Genomic DNA, 20,494 nt, shown 5'->3' with positions numbered 1-20,494 from the left:
AATGACGCTATAGATCAGATCAAGTTATTTATTAGTAAACAATGGCATTCTTATTTAGTAGGCTATAGTTCCTTTATGCTGTTTTTTTGCCACACAGTCGTTACACTTTGACATTGCAACTGTGTAACGTCCAATATCCCAACAACGCAACATTGTAGAAATTCTCTGAGCTCATTATTCTGTCCGCTCTGCGGTCCTTGCAGGCAATAAAATTTATTTTAATTTGGCAAAGGCTTCCCTTTATCTGACAACTTATCAAAAGTGGATTTAGCCGATTTTGCTCTACACCTAATGTAAAAAAACACTTCTACAAATTAATTTTGATGTTTCTTTGACAGCAATTTAATAAGTGTATTTGCTCTTTAAGGACCTTGACGCATCGTTTCCATTCAGCCATTGAACTGGGAAGAAGGTCCATACTGTTGTGGTTTTAGTGCGACCTATATGTGATTTTATAGGTAAAATGTTGGGATTTCACTTATATTAGGAATCATTCTACGGTTTAAGGTGAAACTCTTAAGTCGGCTGGTGTCGTCGGTAAAGAGCAGCCCGGGTATAATGTCTGGAGCGGCCGGTGGAGGAGGAGGCTCCTCCTGTCTGGGCGCAGCAGCGGCAGCCAGTTGCAGCTCCGCCGGCTCTCCCTACGCTGCTGCAGCAGGAGGAGGCGCAGGGGTGGCCGGGAGGTTGCCAGCTCGGGTCCTGGAGCATGTCTTCTCCTATTTGGAGCTCTCCGACTTGATGCGTTGCGCGTTGGTCTGCTGGCACTGGAACAACATGCTAGCGGACGAAAACAGCGAGGTGTGGCGCAGCCTCTGCAACCGGTCTATGAGCGATGAAGCTTTGCGGTCTGACATCCTGTGCAACCTGCCCACATACAAGGGGAAAGTAGGTTTATCTTATATACCGCTGTTCTTTCGGGTTGGGAGGATTAATGACAAACCCCATTCAAAAAATCTGCCTGTTTAGTGCTACCTTTGCTCTGCAAACACCTTCACGGAACGCGACAGATGATGTGGTAAATTGCACACTGTCTGCAGGATGAATCTATAAGATACAATATTGTATGCCAGAAGACCATAGTGATTCATATCCAATCCTTTATAAACAAATGCAAAGTAATGTACAAAATTAATGTGCATTTTTTCTGAAAGTCCAAATTAAATTGGCAGATTCTTTGATTGGGTTTGGATTAAGGTTGTTTGAGTCACGAAAGTATTGGGGGCATGACCTAAACTAGGTGTTGTTTTGTTGTTATTAGCCCGCCTTAGACCATGGACCCCTATTTTATTAGAGGGCCCAGTAGTGAGGTTACTGTTATTGTTTATTATTGCATAACTGTGTGCACCAAGGAAATAGTAAGCCCACTGAAAGTGTAACCTATTTTTAGGGCAGCCTCTGAATGGGACTGTCTGTAGGAGTCATGAAATTATTTCTTAATTTTCCACGGGACCCTATGGAACCTTTTTGAAAACCACTGATCCAGTTGATCCAAATTGAAATTGAGTGAAAAATTTTACTACTGCTAAATATCTCTTCCATTCAGATCGAGTCTTTCATTGGAAGATATTGATTAATTGATCCCAAATTATAATAGCAGCCACAATCATTTACTTATCAAACAAATTGTGAAAGACTTTGAGCTCCAAAATTGACACATTGTGTCCTGCATGGTGAACAAGCCAAAGTCCATGACCATGTCTTACCTTGTTTATGCAAGCATCTATATATAGAGGGATGTTTCCCTACAATTACAAAGAGAGGGCTTTCCTTTTAACTGCAGCACCCAACACTTCCAAAATATGATGTTATAAAATATGCTATTTTGACATTAAAGGTTATGAAGTCTGGTTTAAAACTTTAACCAGAATTTAACAGCAGGATCTTTCATACCTAAACATCAGTTCACTATAGCAGTTGTCCCTGTCCCGTCATCCTCTACAGCTCAAGGCCTTTCAACATGCTCTGAGCTCCCACGACTGCTCCCGCAATGTTTACGTGAAGAAGAACGGCTTCACCCTGCACCGCAACCCTATCGCCCAGAGCACGGATGGTGCGCGTGGCAAGATTGGCTTTTCGGAAGGGAGGCACGCCTGGGAGATCTGGTGGGAAGGCCCTCTTGGCACAGTGGCAGTGATAGGCCTCGCCACGAAGCGGGCGTCCATGCAGTGCCAAGGCTACGTGGCCCTGCTGGGCAGTGATGACCAGAGCTGGGGCTGGAACCTGGTCGACAACAACCTGCTTCATAATGGGGAGGTCAATGGAAATTTCCCACAGTGTAACAATGCACCAAAGTATCAGGTAGGAGCTGGAGCCACATCTGTATGTTTTTGTACCCTCATCAGATTTGAAGTAATCTCAAAATAATGTTGAAATGTGTGGAATGAATTAGTTACTGCAACAATTTTGGAGATATGTTTGCTGTTGTCTTTTTAGAAATGTCTTCAAAGTTTTTGGTATTTTTGTAATCCAGCAATGTGTAATTGTGTTTTCCCACAGATTGGGGAGAGAATACGAGTGATTCTAGACATGGATGACAAGACGTTAGCCTTCGAGAGGGGTTTTGAGTTTCTTGGAGTAGCGTTTCGTGGACTGCCAAAAGCCTGCCTGTTCCCTGCTGTCTCTGCAGTATATGGCAACACCGAAGTCACCATGGTGTACCTTGGAAAACCTCTGGATGGCTAGATGCAGAGTAACCTGTGCCACCATTAAGACTAACAGGCCACTGTTGAGTGCAGGACTTTTTCTGTTAGCAGACTGGCGACCCTGTTTGTTGCACCATTTCAGAAGGCTTTGGAGGCCAAGTGGTCGCGTTTCTTCCATGCAGAATAACTCTGTTCACAATACACAAAGAGAACTGTTGGCATTTCTACTACAGCTCGACATGAGGAGTCAGTTTTTGGACTGGATAAACTACAGGGAAAAGTAGTGTGTGGGAACGGTCATAAACATGTTTCTGTATCAACGTGGAAGTGTCCACTTTTACAGTTTAGCTGCTGGACTGTTTTATTTACAGGATAGAGGAACATTATTTAATGTCATACGATTCAGGCTAACAGTGCTGAACATTTACTTGAGATTTTATGTCCGCTTGAATGAGGCCAAAACTATTCTTAACAGTGGCAAATACTTTCAGACCATTTTAACAAGTGAAACAGTAGTTGTTATCAATAGCTATCTGTTGTATGGGTTAATGGAAACAGCATCGTGGATTAACACAGTTTAAACTATAATCGATGACTGGATTACAATGGTTATATGCCAAATCAATGTGACATGATGTTATATTTTGCTATAGGGAAACATAGAGGACATGCAGACCAACTGTCATGCATGTGCATGGATACTGGCGTATGGACTATAACATCTGCCATTTTAAAAATACCTTTCCAGTAATGGTGGAAACTATACCTGTATCATGTTAATATGTGTACTTTTTAATGTGCTACTGTAGTATTACACACTATTTATTTCTTGGTTTTATCTATGGTTCTATAGATACTGTATGGTTATAAGGCCTAAAAATAAAGTCTACATGGTGCCACACTTAGAATAAAGATGGTTCGATGCTTGTGTTTGTCTGCTGTCCAATTACACTACATGTTATATGAACCAGCCACCTTCATTAAAAATGTTTGAGGATATAAACACACTGCAGAATGACTTGTACATCTAAATAAAGCTCTGGATCAAATAGATGTCCAGTGAAAACCATGTATCTCCAAAATTTGTGATTTTTGAATTTCTCACATTAGAAGAAGAATTAACTGTCCCTAAAGCTGAAAACAGGGCTGTGTTTCTTAGCCCATGAAAAGTAGAAATTTTGGAGATACAGTACCTGGTTTTTACAGGACAGCGATATGATATGCGTGTGTGGTAACTGCAGTAGCTATTGTAGGTTATTGACCTGTGTATGAAGTAAAGAATGCAAAAGACGCATTATCTAATATACAAGATTAACTACGCATTACAGGGACCGTTGATGCTATTGTGGTATAAATGAATTGCGCAATAACAGGCAGTTTATAGTATACACCACCCAGTGTGACTATGCATGACAAGTATATCAGGTCAAGGCTTTCCATTCAGCTCTTAAGTGTTGAACTGCATGTAGTGTAGAAATGTAAAACTATGTCAGTTATGGCTTGAAATATCAGCTATTAAGGGGCACAATAAAACCATTTTGAGGCTGATGACATTTTGATTTTAGAGTTAGGGTCGATTTTAATGTTCTAAGTTCCCATTTGGCTCAGTTCATACTAGATAATGTCAGTGTTTTCCATGGCACATGTATTTACAATGTACAGGCCTGTTAATGCACAAATTTGTTTTGAGTCTACTAGTACGACTAGAAAGCCTTTCTGCCAGCAAGCCCTGAAGGCAAACCTCTCCTGCGTGGGAAATTTTGTACTTTGCCTGTTCTGGGACAAAACCTCTCACAGGAAGAGATGTATTTTACATGTCAGGCCACAGCAGCAGCGGTTTGTTTTGAAATATACAGAATCAGATCAGCATGACTCATAAAAGTGCACCTCTTACAGAAGCTCAGCCTTCATCAACAGGAAATAAAAGGAAAAGACATCACAGTACTGGACACACTGTTCTGCTGCTTGGTGATCTCAGCAGTGTGGGAGAGGATTGCCACTTCAATAAATGATTGACTGAATATGTGCAGCCAATTCTAAGAGCTTGGCTGCCTCAGTATGTCTGCCTATTTGTCCTCTTCTCTTTGCATTTGAGTCCGAGTATCTCTTAACACAGAGCAGTCTCTCTAGTTTCCTGCCATTCTGTCCTGTTCTGACCCTGAACGTCTGTTTGCCGGACTGTCTGTCTATCAATGTCAGTCTGGCAGTCACTCTGGCTGCAGTATCTGTCTATCAGCCTACCTATCTGGAGCGTTTACAGTACCATCAAACCCGCAAAAGCTGCTGAATTTATAGTACTTATGAGCATGACTTTGCTCCCTCACATCAATGCAATACATCCATACCTTCACATGAAACAAGCAGTGAAAAAGGGAATCAATAGAAATGGAGGCAGCTTAAAGGGACAGTTCACCCTAAAATCAAAAATTCATATTTTTCCTCTTACCTGTAGTGCTATTTATGCATCTAGATTGTTTTGGTGTGAGTTGCTGAGTTTTGGAGATATCGGCCTTAGAGATGTCTGCCTTTTTTTTAATATAATGGGACTATATGGCACTTATCAACAGCAATGTCTGTTTCCAGAAATCATGACCCAGTTACTCAAGATAATCCACAGGAACTATTTTCTTTTCACCAAACTACACCCGCCAGCCAGCCGTATCACCGCGCAGAAGGAAGCGTGCATCTACTCATGGACGAGAGGCTCGTGACAGTGCAGGATGTAAACATTAATGGTGTCCTCCACGGCTGAGCTGTAACATTAGCTAGCTCAGTGGTGCTAGGTGAGCTAGCAGTATCCAACTATTTGTTAGAATATTATCGCTGATATTTGTTATTGTTGCATGCTTCCTTCTGCGCGGTGATACGGTTGGCAGGTGCAGTTTGGTAGAAAAAAAATTGTTCCTACATGAAACTGCTCACGACAAGGTCTGTGGATTATCTTGAGTAACCAGGTCATGATTTCTGGAAAGAGACATTGCTGTTGAGTTTTTCAAATATATTTTTTTGGCGCATTGAGCACCACAAGCTGAGTGCCATATAGTCCCCAATATATTCGAGAGAAGGCAGACATCTCTACGGCCGATATCTCCAAAACTCGGCAACTCACACCAAAACAATCTAAATGGATAAATAGCACTACAGGGGACAGGGAAAATATGTATTTTTGATTTTGGGTTGACCTGTCCCTTTAAGTGACTTTTCTGCCTTTTAAGTGCCTTGAGCATTATGTGACTCTTTCTTACAAATGAATGTGTGAATTATGATTGCTGTTCGTTTGTTTATTTATAGAGGACAGAGAACACTAATCAACACTGACATTTTGAAACTTCAATGTAAATGTGGAGGTTAGCACAACAGCTAATTACAGACACCATAGCTGCTGGGTATTATCTAAAATTTCTCTTCTGCAGCTGTACATACTAGATAATAGTGGTTGATGTGTTTTTTCATTAGTGATTTTGAGTAACAAGAACAAATCTCCTGAAATAACTATGATCCCATGAGCTAGACCTACTTTCATGAGGATGTATTATTTCCAGGGGTAAAAAAAAAAGACTTGAATGCATCATTTTCAAATAAATTCACCCCAATACAAACTTTCAGGCAAACAGAACCAATCTTCACATTTCTGTATTTTTTGTTTTTACAGTTTTTGTAGTAACAAAAATCAAATTCAAGATGGGAAATCAATGTGCACACAATGTATCTGTGTTTCTTGTCATTTCTGTATGTTATGATAAATAATATCTGTGTGCTCTTGTATAGGTTGTTATATATGTGTCTGAATATAATTATAAACAAGTGGACATTATAACTTCCAGATCTTCAAGGAACTCAAACCATCCCTCAGAAATGTCCAAAATTACCCAAAGGACTGGGTTGAGTCCTGACTTTCACGCACCTCGAGGTTTGTGTCTCTTACAAATATGCAATATATCCTTTTTCCACCTGAGGGCAGTACTTCCCTTTTGCATGTTATGCAAATACCCTTACACCACAGAAAGCCCTGGCCATGGGCAGTACGAAACAAGAGGACTGAGGTTCTCCACCTTACTTTTCATAATAAACATAGTATCAAGCAGGTTTTTGCTAATTGTATCTGTTTTCATTAACCTGCAGCAGTGGAGTGATAGTAAAACAGTTTATATATGTTAAACAACAGCTTAAAATATTACTAAGTAAATGATGTTAGAAAGATATTAGGAGGAATTCTACTGTACTGCTTTCTGTTGAGAAAACAGGTGAAGAAGAAAATCTAAAACCTACTAAACCTGAAACACTTAGAATCTTCAGTATTCTAGTATTGGTAGTGTAAGTCCTCATTGCTGTGGTGTTTTTGTACTGCAGGGTATGAGCTGCCCACAACCCCCCTCACTCAAGGGACTTCACACCCCAACTGCCACACCAACTCTTCAGCTCTCAAATAGAATGCTAATTTTCATACTGTACCATGTAATGTACCCTCAAGTCCTAAAACAGACTCAAAACAGAATAGCACGCAGAATTCACACTTCATGTGCTGCACACATTCACACCACTGCGCAAGTCAGCTGTCAATCAGCGGAACAGTGTGAAACCATAGGCAGGATGACATCACCCATGCATGTGCAAATGACTAGTGTGAAGTTAAAAATGTCCTTCCTTATAATGCCTGACACCCTGCAGTCATGAACTAAGGCTGGTGAGGTTTCATTTTGGTGGTCTATCTGGACCCTGTCCACAAGCCTTTTTTTCCCCCTTTGATTTAGTGTTTAACCATCGTCGGGCTACACAGTCTCTTACCGTCTACCCTCTCTTCAGTTCTTTCCTCTCAGCCTCTAACAGAAAACTCCTCACCTTCCACCCAAAAAGTTGATTAATTACAGTTGCATCAATGATTTAAGTTCATTAATTTATCTCCACCATGGTGTGATCCAATTGAATTCTCTCCTGTAATAAGGAGATTGTTGTTTACAATTTAATAACAATACTATTTTAAAGGTTATATTGATAACATTTTTATGTAGATGAATGTTTTAGAAAAAAACATCCACAGAGCTTTTAGAAAGGTGCAGAATAAAAGTATCACTTTTCCTAAAAAGAAATATAATGATTGTGATTTAACGACGGGTCCAAAATGAATGTTTTGTTTATCTCTGTATGAGATGTCTGACCTTTGGTTCCTGCTTCCAACATGGCTTGTGAGCCAATAGTATAACGACGTTGGTATCACGTGGTATAGTTGCCAGTTGGTGTGGAAAAAACGGACCCTGACATTAGCACATATTAGCTATCTTAGCTTAATCGTTTGAACAACAATAACCCATACACCCATACAATTATATTACAATTACAGTCCTGAATATATAAACAAAATAAACAACAACTACCGATAGCCATAGTCTTAAATGGAAAGTCACCTTAAATTATATTATAGCACATTCAGAATTTACTCGTATTTAAAAACTCATAAAATCTTTTCCTTTACAGTTTTCTCAGTTTTTGTATGCAGTCCTTTTCAGGATGACCCTCAGTATAACAATGTACACTCTGAAGTAATTTCACTCTGCCGTTTCAGAGACAATTAAAGGGAAAGTCACGTCAAATAACAAATAATGTAACTGAACTATTTTGGAGAAAATAAAAGGGCAATAATATAGATAGCCAAAATATTGTGAACAAGGTTAAACTTATAAAATAAAGAGCAGCCATTCTACAAGCATACAGAAGATGACAGAAAGCAATCCCAGTCAACACTCTTGACATTTTGAAGCTTTGCTGTGTCCATCCCCAGGCACTGTGCATGGAACCACTGGCAACAGCTGTCACACTGAATCTGTGAAAGGTTCATTCAAATGACATTTCACCACAAAGGCTGGCTTTATCCAGGTTTCCTAGTTGTACCATGCTTTAACCAAATGTTCCATTGCAACGTTAATATTAGACCAACGCGTTTATTGTCCACTTGGATTAAAGTGCCCAAACAAACACTTGTTAAAAACAATACCTTACCCAGTCAGTGAAGAAAGGCCCTGGACTGGGTGGTTTTCCCGCTGAGCACATGGCACAATTGGTCTGTGCGTCAAACACTAATATACAAATGCAAAATTGAGATCTCCAGTACAACAATTTCACAATCTAATTATGATAAGATGTCATGCACCTGAAGCTTCAAGTATTTCTAGAGCCAAGTATTTGCGTTCCTGTGCCATCTGTTTCTTTGTTGTACCAAATGCCATTTTTGGCATTTCTGCAAAGGCCTCCATGATTGCCTTTGCCATCTAAACAATGACACAATATGTGATGTACATTGGCTAACTATAGTGCATGGTGTACTGTTATAACTGTAAAGAGCTGTCCCCCAAATATGGGGATTGGAAATGCAGTAAAACAGAATTAAATTGTAAGTGCTGAATTTACACAGCTATTTGAGAAAAAGCAGGCATTTTAAGAAAGATTCATCTTACCTTTATGACAATTACCCAACAGCTGCTTCCATCCTGCTGAACTGGGTGTTGCATAACACCTCCTTTCAATTTTATATCCACCCAGTCAGTTTTGCTGTGGCAGGTCCTCCTCATTTTGAAGTACTCACTGTGTGACAATTATTTCTTAACTTATAAATCTACTATATTTATATACACATACAATATTTGCACAATGTACGTAACAAAAACATTACATTGTCTTAGTCAGCAGTTAGTCACTTCTTGAGCCACCAACATTTGACAGAAGAACTTCAGTGCTGAAACTGTACTGTCCAGTGACTTTCACCATTCTTGCAAAGCTGTGCATCCTGAAATATGGATCCTTACTAAAGTACATCAGAAACCCTTTATGGGTGGACCTGATCTCCTCATGTATACAGTATAACCTATGATAATTTCTGGGGTTTTGGGGGGCACAGTTGTAAATGCTCCTATTGTGCATCTATCATGGATCACATTGGTATCTGCTTATAATGACAACTACAACTTTTTTTCACCTTCACATATGTAGTGTGCCAGTCAGTCTAACTGGCGCCTTCTTCATGATTAAAGATCACTCCACAGACATTAAATGTATGGTTGGACCCAAATCACTCATTTAATGTCTTTACAATTTTCATCCTCGAAGACAAAATTCAAATGTTGCTTGTCCCAGGGATGAAAAAGGTTAAGACCCTCTGTTACAGATATTCCCTGATTTGGGGGTTTGCCAGTGGCGTTGGGAAGTGCTGGGTGACGTGTCGCTCCAAAATCTCGCATAGATGTTTTGTTGTGTTTCCACAGTCATTTCTCACTTTGTCGTTTAATTTGGCACCCATTTGTATATAATGTGAGTACAATTTATTTATACTGTTCTTCAAAACACGATTTACAAAATAATTCATTCATTCATTCCTTCATTCCCTTAAATAGAATTAAAATGTCAGTGTTCTAAGTGAATTGATGCATTGGTCCACACAATCCACAGCAAAAAACAAGGAAAATAGAATTTATGTAACTGATAAGAAATCCAAAAGCCAGGAATTTTCAGCCTGACCTGTGACTGAATGGAAATGACAGTTATGTAAAATACAAATGTGTTTACAAAGTTTTTCTTGTAAAATGTTATCCTTTTCAAAAGTTAATGGGGGAAATAAGAGATCATGAAAAGAAAACTCTTTTGTTAACTCTGTTAGTGTTACTGTAGATAATACCCGATGCTCGCTTTTATTGCATAAAACAGACACAGGCCTATTTTCACATCATTGTATGTAGGATTTTGTGTTGTTACAAAACAACGCAGCAAATATGAATCAATGCAGTTTTTCTATTTAGTTTTACACTGACAATAGTCCAGATAGCACAGCCCCATGTTTAAAAAACATTATATGTTACTGTAACAATTAACAACAAATGTCTTAAAAAGTATAAAATTGCATATTTTTCTGCTGAATTATAATAAAAACAAATCCTTGTTATTGGGTCCCAGCATATCACCAAATATATACTGCCATCCACTGGTTACCTGTCACAACACATCAAGCGTTTTGCAAGAAATATTGGTGTCCTTCTTTGATATAATTTATATTTTGAGCAACTATCGGTACAAAGAATAGTAATAATAGTTCCTACATAAAACAGCTCACAATAAATCTGTGGATTATCTTGAGTAACCGGGTCATGATTTCTGGAAAGAGACATTTCAGTTGAGGTCAATGTTCATGTAAATGTTACTTTGTAATTTTTGGTGTTAGAGGGTATTTTGAAGTGTAATTTCTCCAAGTTGATGCAGTGAAATGTAACCAAATTTGTACCAGTGATAGATTCAAATATTAGGAAGTGGATGCCATGACAACAGTGAACTAACTTATTAAGGAATTATTTTTGGGAAAGTTTGTATAAAAGTATATGTGTAATTTTTGGTGTTGGAGCGCATTTCCAAGCAGGATTTCTTCACCTTAATGCAGTAAAATGTTACCAAATTTGCACCAGTGATAGAATAAGACATTAAGAAGGCGATGCCATGACAACAGTGGACTAACCTATTAAGGAATTTGTTTGGTGCTCAAAGTTAAGACAAATGTATGTGTGCTTTTTTTGGTCTTGGAGATTAATTTGAACTGAGATTCCTCAAAGATTTTAAGTAAAATATTTCAAAATTTCATGCAATGATAGAAGAGGATATTAGGAGATGGCAACCACAAATACTATTAACTAATAAAAAATGTGTGGATGTCACACTTAAAACGGAGTTGAAAGAGGACCAAGTGCAAACCTACGTTAAGCCTACATGGTTATGTCGTATTAGTTATAAATTTTAGCATTTCCAGATATAATAATTCCCATAGCATTGTGAAGTTTTTTCCACAGCTTGAACACTTGTTATCCATCATCCAACCACAATATATTAATGTGCTCTTATCCAATCAAATGATTGACAAAGATGATGCTAAGCCAATCATGTGAATGGATTTGCTTAGTTTCTCAAACGATTTGATCACAGTTTAATAAGACACCACAAAGTGTAGTGCATTGGAGGTGTGTGCAAAAATGGTTAATCAAAGCCCAAAATTGATGAAACAAACACACCAGACTGCCTACAGAGCTTACAGGTTACTTTATTTTTCACTTTCCTCAAACTGCTACAGATGGATGACCTTTCAGGACGGCAGCTGGCTTGACCACAGTTTCGCGGCTGCTCACGTTACCGCAGTCTAGTTAGCAATGTCGCTAACTGCATTGAGCTCAACAGCTACGGTACTCACGTTCAAATAAAAATCTGAAAATCCTGACATGATCATACAGTCGTCCTTTCTCCCTGTAGCCATTGTTGCTGTGTGGTGCTCAGCTGTTTTTTTATAATCCACTTCTACTAATGTTAGGTCAACACTATGTTAGCTAACTTTTACTGTAGCTGTCTGTCTAATGTCGAGCGCTGTGGGTTTTAATAGCATCCCTACAATGTACTGTACTGTACTCTTGGATTGGATTAAAATGTAAATATTTACCTAATGTCTTATAGTGTAAGGATGATTAAATTTTACGGTAAGTGTTGCAATATAGGACCCCTATAATTATTAAATGATGGGGGAAAAAGGGTCACCTAAAGCTAGCTAGCCATGTCCTAAGATTACCATAGATAACGTTACATGAAACACCACCGCACAAAGTAACCTAAATCTACAGCTAATGTATAGCTATATGTTGCAAAATGAATTCATTACTCTATCACGAAGAGTCTCACTCCACTTGACCATGAAATATGCAGGTTATGCAACGAACTGGCAACCACTGGAAAGGAATGGGGGAGGGGGACTGCGTCATCTAGTGGCTGGATGTTATCAATAGCACCTTTAATAATATAAATGAATAGCCTCACTTTGAAGAGAGCAGACCTTGAGAAAATTGATTGAAATCGATTCATCCAGACAATGTAATTGTTATTGGGCCCCGGTTTAAAGTCCACATTCACTGAGGTGATTATACTGGAATTACACTGGAATTGCACTGGAATTATACTGGAATTATACTGGGTTTAGCCAGACAACAACACCAGACACCACAGCTGCTGCAGCTTATGTCTATTGACTCTTGAGTAACAGACGCTCAGTGAAACCCTCATGGGATTCTCTAGCACCAGCAAGTTCTAGCATCCCCTCTTTGTGTGGATTAATCAGGTCATTCAATCAAAACCCATATCTGCAACAAAATGTTATTTTGCCTTTAATCTATTACTCACATTATCACATTACTCTGAACGGTAATTCACAGGCTCAAAATTGTCAGTTCTTCAACCAGAAATAAAATAACTCTTCCACTTCCATCAGGCAATCCTGTCAGGCAAGCATTCTTAAAGGTTTACTCACCCACAATACTTGTCGCGTTTGTGATGCCAAATTGTTTGTCAATTATCAATAGTATGATATTTAAATGGACAAATAGAGGCCTGATCTGTTCATTCATCAAGGTATGAGGTTTATTAAGGCAAGTTCTTGCAGAGAGAACATGATGGTCTGTGTCTCAGCCATCTCTGCTGAGTGCAGGGAGGATGGTGTAGTTAAAGGGGTAAGATAACAGCAAGGTCACAGAAGGCCCACAGGGTGCCCCGAACATTCTTCATTTTAAATTTGCCACTATTCTGCAGAGGTGCTGCCACTCCTGGTCAGTAGAAAAACTGCAAGGGGTGGTGGGGACAAAGTGTTTGTATATAAAACTACTTTATAGTATGCCTTTTTCCAGTGGGCCCACAGTGAAGCTCATGTTTGCAAGACTCTTTCTCAAAGTTTCAGAATAAGATTTGCTGTTTGTGAGCATGCAAACAGCAGAGGCAGGAGCATGACAATGAAAACACGTCAGTTCAATTGTTGTTCAGTTATTTTTTCCTTTATATAACCAGTTGATATGCTTTTTCTCAGAGGTTTTACTTATTTAGTGTTTAGAGTGTCACACAACCGAGTAAATCAACCTCAACGTGGAGTCATGGATTAGAAAATCTTGTTGCTACCTAAGTTTACAACAGAGTCAGAAGTGAGAGCTAGAGATGCCCTATGTGAAAACAGGAAGAAATCACTAACAAATCAACTCCCCAAGGACACCACCATCACTTCCTGATTCCTAATTCCCTATTCTTGCACTCACGGGTGACTACTAAGGAGAAACAAGTTAACAAATGGAGTTTAACAAAAGAGAGCTGGTGAGTTTGGTAGCTGGACATCAAGAAAGAGAGAATACAGTGTTTAGGGAAGGTACTTGGTTACTTAAAGTAGCCATGTTGCAAACTTATTAGCATTGAAAACATTAGAGGACTTCTCCATTACTCAGAGTATGTTGCAGTGATATGGTTCGCGTGCTATCTATTAGTCATCTTGTTGACTCCCTGAGTGATATTGTTTGTTATCTGGTCCAGAAGCATTGTGACCCTTCAATACATTACTTTATGTTCACAGACTTGTGTCTCTCTGTATATGTGTGTGTTTTGTAATGGCTGTTGCAGTGACAGGCCGAAAATCAGGCAGGAAGGGTGTGTGTGCTGAGTGGTTTCCTCTCTAGTAGGTTGGCTGATCAGAACGAGCCGAGGGTGTGAAGGGTGTGTTTCTCAGTGGGTTTTTGTGGTAGCAGTTGTGCTACCAATCTTAGGTGCCTGTTCAACAAAAACTACTGTCGTGGTGTTGTGAGGGAAAAGAAAACTTGTGCTGTGCTGACTGAGAGCTGTTGAGCCTGCACTCGCCTTCCTGTGGCCCCAGGCTTGAGAGCCTCTTTCTGATTGCAGCTTGTCCATGTGACTTGGTTTCCGTTGCCTGCTTGCTTCCGTGAATAGTAAAAAGAGGCATCAGTGCTTCAGTCAGAGCAGAGGAAGGCAGTTGAACTCTCGTATGCGAGAACACACTCTGCAACAACGAGTCAACCAGCGATATGGTCAGGGGATCAACCGTCAGTGGCTTGGGAAATCCACTCCTAACCACCAGGGTAAGTAAATGCACCTGTGCACTAATGTAGTTCTGCAGTATGCACTGATACTCTGGCTGCTAAAAGAAGCCAACTGCAAGCTTTCTCTAAAAATAAGAATGTTGAATTTGTCAATTTGAACATATTTTGTCTTTGGTGTGTTTGAGCAAGATATCTTATTGATCACCTGCACTGGCAGGAAACTGTAAATCCTGTGTAAGATGTCATTAAGACTCTTGTTAAAAGAATGTTGAATCATTATTTATGTTGCCAAAGTGTCTGGTATTTCATTTGAATAATGTCCCTTGATGTACGGATTGCCCACTATTAAAAACCTGAAGTGTGAAAAACCAAATGGCACAATGTCATTTCAATTTAATAATGCTGATTTTCAGTTTCAGTTTATATTTCTCAATGTTATATGATCACATTTTACTATCATTATTCTGATGAATGGATTCATATGCTGTATATTTGCGCAATCCATTTGCAATATAAGCATGGTTTATATGTCGGTATTAAACGATGGCCGGTTTTCTATCAAACTGGCTGTATCATGTCCAGTAACACTCAGAAAAGAGAAGAGCAGTATTATGCTAAATGTTTCTTCTGTGGCCAACTCTTCCCCACAACACATAATATAGTTTAGAAACTGAGTAGTGTTATTGCCAGTGTTGTACGCAACAATGTAGTTAATTACTGTCAGCCATGCAGACTGCCTTGGATGAGCTATTTATCCGAAAAGTTTTAAAAAAAACAACAGTAAAGTGATAAAACGAGAGAAAAATGTTCATATGAAAGAAAAAAAACTGTGTTGTGTATTAATAACACCCCCCAAAACAACATATTTCCTAAGGCCACTAAAATACAAAGATTACAAAGATTAAAAATGAGTGCAAGCCAAAAAGTAACAAAAGGCCTCCACATTCAGTATGCGTCACAGAGTGGTTTGAATTTAAATTATGAAATATTATTTTATAGAGAGGACATTCACATCAGGCTGAGATGGGATCCAAAATATAAAACATTTATCGTACTGTTATTTAACTCCAACTTTTCTGTAACTTCTTTTGTGTAACAACAGAAAATGAAACGCATATTACTTGTTTTGGACACGAATAGTGTGAGGATTACATTCCTCCGCCATGAAAGACATATGAACTGGACACACCATTCCCACATGTTTGTCAAGTCATATTTATAACTAACATTTAAGGTTAGGATACAGGGGGTAAAATAATTAATAATGAGTTGAAAAATGTAGTGAAAATCTTCACTCAAAGCATGAAAGCTTTTAGCATGAGTAGGTAATTGAACCCAGGCTGTCAGAGTTGAATGTAAATGTATTTGCCCGTCCACTTATCTGACCTCCACACTGCTTTCAAGGCTTTAATGTCAAGTTGCTGTCTTTCTTGCATTTTAAGACATTTGCCAAAATGTCATATTACCAGGCCCGTCATTACATGAAAATCATGATAACCATTTTAAACTGAACACAGCATTGCGTCAATCCTCTCTCCTTCTATCACCTTGTCAACAGTGAGAATGTTAAAATGCCAGTCCACGGTCTCACTCCCATCCTGCTTTGCTTGTTACCCATGTGGAGAATACTGACGCCAGTCTCAAGTCACCCACAACACAGACAATGTCAGCTGGTAAGATGTCTCTCTTTTACTCAGCTCTACTTAATAAAAGCACATCTTGAAATTCCTGAGTGAGGTCTCAGGAACCGATGGAAGCATACAGTATATCTGATGTAAAAGGCAGAATAATTTGTGTGTGTTTTTAATAACTGCTTGATCTAGTTATAAGAAGAAAAGTACCTACTGACAAACTCAGATACACTTTGCTTTGTTTTTTATCATCATGACAACACTTTTATAATCTGATGCTGCATTCCGTGCGTATCAGATGTTCTGTAAACATGATATGGTAGCTGAGACTGCTGAAATGTTCATGTGAACATCCTGCAGGAAATTACACATTTTGTGGGGACATTTTGTGTGCTCTGATATTTCCTACTTTGCTTCATCAGGGAGGCAAAGTGGGAAGTGATTCATTTATTAACTAATCCTTCATAGTTGGTAATCCACAATATTAAATGTTAGAATTATTAGTAATTTTCACACTAAAACTATCCACTTTCTGAGCCATACTCTATGTACTGTACGGTTTATCTTTTAAGTTACGTCTTTAATTTATCAGGAAGACCCAAATCATCCAGACCAAATCCATTTGACAACTTAACATTTACAACAGTGGATTTTGCGGACTAATGTAGTTGAAGTACCCTTCATTAATGACTTGCTCACTTTCTAAAAAGCCATGATGTGGCCTTTGTGAAGGTTAATAAGTTCTTAATAATTAGGGTTTGGTCTGGAGGGCGGCTCTGTAGCTGTTTTCCAGAAGGTAACTGGTGGTTAAATGGTCCACAGTCCTCCTGTTGAGCTAAAAAGACAAGGCAAAATAAAATGTTCACAACCTGACAACCGCAAAATCTTTCTTATTAATGATTTATTGCTGAAATTATAAAGGTAGGGATGCTATTCTAATCCAATACACGTCTTTTTGTCAAATTGTCCGCTAGCTGTCCGTTCAGTGTGTGCGCTGAAAAAAACTCTGGTGTTTGTACTCAGCCCTGGCTCTGTAAATGCTAAACAAACAAAGTGGCTCGGACCGGGCCACAGAACACTATTCCAGCCATGGTTTGTTAAATGACTTGCCCACGGACATTCAGCTTACTTTCTAGTTTGCCAATATATGCTGTTGCAGTGATGTTAGCTATAGTAGCAGGAGAGTTGTGAGTATCGCTGTCTGGAGCTGGTTTGCTCTGGGAAACTGTCTCGTCCTCTCTGGCTGTTAGCTTCGCAGCAGCAACTGTAGCGACAGTTTGCTAATCCACAACCTAGCTAAGCTAACCCACAAACTAGCTAATGTTACTTACATTACTTGCTGCGTCGTTGTTCGCTCTATATCATGGTATTTTTCATGGTATTTACTAAACACTAATAAAGACAGTTGTTACAACCTACAAAACCCTTAATAGAGTGGAAAGTGGCACACAATCAGCTAAGAATACAATGTGGAATATCTGTTGTAGGTTGTTCATGGTTGATTTAACATTTTTAAATGTAAATAATTTAAGAAATAAAACATGTCAAAAACACCTCAGAGGTGAAGCAATAAAAGCCAATTCTTCACTAAATGCAATTGAAAACTGGCAGCCTGTAAAAAAAAGTCAACTGGTTTATTAAAACTGAAACATTTTTTGATAAATTATCAGCTGTGACTGTTAATAATATGAGCAACAACTGTGTGAGTGTTAATGTGCCTAAAGGGTGTGTTTAAAATATTTTTTTGGAACTGACCCTGTGAATTAAAGAGCAGTGCTCGTGGAAAACTAATTTTATGTCAAGTGGTGACATTTTTTACACAGTCAAGCATCATGAGGGCAACAAGACAAAGAGTCTACAGCCATGCTAGCAGCTCTGTTTTGATGTAGTCAGGCACAGCGGTGCTTTGAGTCCGTCCACGTGACGTGACACCACAGAGCTTGGCACACCTCAGGAATAATCAGTGACAGTTGCTATAGCCCAGTCTTTAACTTGCTGCTATACTTTGCTCAAATATTCTGAAGACAGACTGATGCTGACCTTCAGAATGGAACCGCATGTGTGTCGGTGCGACCTATACAAGTCTGCAGCTGTCAGAAGACGTGGAACGCGGAAACTATGACCGAGCCTTAATGCAGATCTGGTCCTTTGACAGAGTTCTTAACAGTTGTGGTGCCTGAAAGAAATCCAGTTTCTGTAGGATTTCTAAAAAGCCCAAACATTTCTCTCCCACAAAGAGACATACAGTACAATACATCAACACACAAACTTAAAAGTTATGTGTTCTCCTTTTCTTTGCAGATACAAAGAATGGCTCTCTGCAACAATGGCAAGCACTCCTTTGTGCCTGCAGAACTGCCAGACAACATAGAGGAGCTTCAGCTCAACTACAATCACATTCAAACACTACAGGACAATTCTCTCCTCCGTTACCCCTCATTAAACACCCTGAGTTTAGCTTGTAATAGTTTGGAGAAATTAGAATCAAATACTTTTCAAGACTCAAAATTGTTAGACAGCCTCAATTTAGCAAATAACAATCTTCATATTGGCTACCAAGAAACCAGCCACGCATTAAAGACTCTACCTAGGCTTAGAGCTCTGGATCTCTCTGAGAATAAGCTTGATGATGAAATGGTGGCAACTCTTCTCCAAAATCTGTCATCCCTGGAGTATCTCAATCTTTCCGGAAACCTCTTGAGGAGACTGGATGAGACTTCGTTCAGGGATCTTCACCAACTCAAAGAACTAGACCTGCAGAGAAACATCATGTTCGAGATTGATGGCGCCTTCGACAGCAATCCCAAGCTCCAGCGGCTCAACTTGGCCTTCAATTATCTGCCTTGCCTGACTGACTTCCACATGACCCAGCTAGTGGTCCTAAACGCCAGCCACAACTTTATTGAGTGGTTCATCTCCAGACAAGACCTTAACAACACTTTCCAGCTAGAGACACTTGATCTATCAGATAACAAACTGCTCTTCTTTCCTTTCTTGCCCAACCAGAGTCACTTGCAGAATCTTTACCTATCCCACAACAGTATTAGGTTTTACGAACACATTGCAGACAACGCCACATTCCTGAACTCCACTACAACTGTTGAGTTCTACAATCTGAAGACGTACACAAGAAACGTGACGGCTAAGCTCTGGGACGAGAGCCTTCATGGTGACATCTCCTCTCTAGAGAATTTGGATCTAAGAGGAAATCAGGTGGAGTATTTCCCTCGAGGATTCATCCACAAAATGCCTGCCCTGTCCAGACTTAGAATGTGCACAAACTGTCTGGAAACCTTAAATCTAACATCAGAACAGTTCTCTGGAAGCTTGTACGAGTTGGACTTTAGCAACAACAGGCTGAACCAGATTGTAGCAGATGAAGGTACACTGACCACTCTTGGCAATCTGACGTACCTTAACCTGAGCCTGAATGACCTTGAGTGGTTACCCTCTGGATTATTTTCCTCATTGCCAAGCCTCAGGTCAGTGGATCTCAGTTATAACAACATTGACATTTGCGTTCCTGAGGAAGCTGAGACCAGCACAGACACTATCTCAGATTGCGTGGATTGGAAGAAAGTTATATCCCTAAGGCAGCTTTACCTTAAGGGATGCAACCTCAAAATAATTCCGTCATCTGTGTTCACTGGGTTGCCTCTAACGCACTTGGAACTGTCTGACAACCCAGGACTCATTGTCCAAGAATCAATACAAAGTCTGAGCAGAACATTACAGCATCTAGGTTTAGGAAACACTCACATACAAGACTTCGACTTCTCCCATTTTCTAAGTCTAAAGTCTTTAAACATTTCAAGGAACTCTCTTGCCCATCTTCCCCCTTCACTTCTAAATATTCACCTGAAAGTGCTCGATTTGAGAGACAATAGACTGTCCAGTATTCCCTCAGGTCAGGCTAACACATTAGCCCCGAAACTGCACACTGTTTTTCTCACAGGAAATCCTTTCAACTGCTGCGAAACAGAATGGTTCAAGACATTTAAAACAACAAAGACCATCAATATGGTTGGACAATCAGACATTGAATGTGAGGATATCTTCAAAACAACACACAGAGTGGACCTAGAGTCATTTTCGTGTTTTGAGAAGGGTGAGGAATCTATATTCTGGTATATTCTGCTTATTGTACCCGTCTGTCTTTCTTTTGTGGGCATTTCGATTATTGTTCTCCTCACCTTCAAGCCCAAAATGCTACAAAAATCTATCAAAAAGAAGTGTATGAAGCCTACATCTTACTGATACTTTATAAACCCTAAAAAACGGATTTGTACAGTATATAAGAAATGTCACTGAATGTTGGAAATAAACGTAAAACTGCACACAATAA

General features: G+C 39.3%; 2 protein-coding genes across 3 annotated transcripts; both read left to right on the top strand.

Annotated features, from left to right (window-relative positions):
• The first annotated feature begins 371 nt into the window (after positions 1 to 371).
• Positions 372 to 3,554, top strand: fbxo45 (F-box protein 45). The gene is made up of 3 exons (XM_044176558.1): positions 372 to 885; positions 1,942 to 2,298; positions 2,497 to 3,554. The coding sequence occupies exons 1-3, from the start codon at positions 559 to 561 to the stop codon at positions 2,680 to 2,682; spliced, it is 870 nt and encodes a 289-aa protein (XP_044032493.1). The 5' UTR covers positions 372 to 558; the 3' UTR covers positions 2,683 to 3,554.
• A 10,234-nt stretch (positions 3,555 to 13,788) lies between these two features.
• Positions 13,789 to 20,494, top strand: nrros (negative regulator of reactive oxygen species). 2 transcript variants are annotated; one of them, XM_044175951.1, is made up of 3 exons: positions 13,811 to 14,557; positions 16,077 to 16,191; positions 18,451 to 20,494. In XM_044175951.1, exons 2-3 carry the CDS (start codon positions 16,090 to 16,092, stop codon positions 20,404 to 20,406), a joined length of 2,058 nt encoding a protein of 685 aa, XP_044031886.1. In that variant the 5' UTR covers positions 13,811 to 14,557; positions 16,077 to 16,089; the 3' UTR covers positions 20,407 to 20,494. The 2 variants fall into 2 exon arrangements, with proteins under 2 accessions (XP_044031888.1, XP_044031886.1); XM_044175953.1 differs by lacking the exon at positions 16,077 to 16,191 and having other exon boundaries at positions 13,789 to 14,557.

This window comes from Siniperca chuatsi, linkage group LG19, assembly GCF_020085105.1.
Source record: "Siniperca chuatsi isolate FFG_IHB_CAS linkage group LG19, ASM2008510v1, whole genome shotgun sequence".
NCBI classification, from domain to species: Eukaryota; Metazoa; Chordata; class Actinopteri; order Centrarchiformes; family Sinipercidae; genus Siniperca; species Siniperca chuatsi.
Note: the sequence above shows the minus strand (reverse complement) of the source record. Positions and strands in the feature narration are given on the sequence as shown.

Excerpts from the sequence above, each read along its gene's own strand:
- fbxo45 (XM_044176558.1), top strand. The coding sequence starts at position 559 with ATGTCTGGAGCGGCCGGTGGAGGAGGAGGCTCCTCCTGTCTGGGCGCA. Across the intron at positions 886-1,941 it reads TGCCCACATACAAGGGGAAA|CTCAAGGCCTTTCAACATGC; the intron begins GTAGGTTTATCT and ends CATCCTCTACAG. Across the intron at positions 2,299-2,496 it reads ACAATGCACCAAAGTATCAG|ATTGGGGAGAGAATACGAGT; the intron begins GTAGGAGCTGGA and ends GTTTTCCCACAG.
- nrros (XM_044175951.1), top strand. The coding sequence starts at position 16,090 with ATGCCAGTCCACGGTCTCACTCCCATCCTGCTTTGCTTGTTACCCATG. Across the intron at positions 16,192-18,450 it reads AACACAGACAATGTCAGCTG|ATACAAAGAATGGCTCTCTG; the intron begins GTAAGATGTCTC and ends TTTTCTTTGCAG.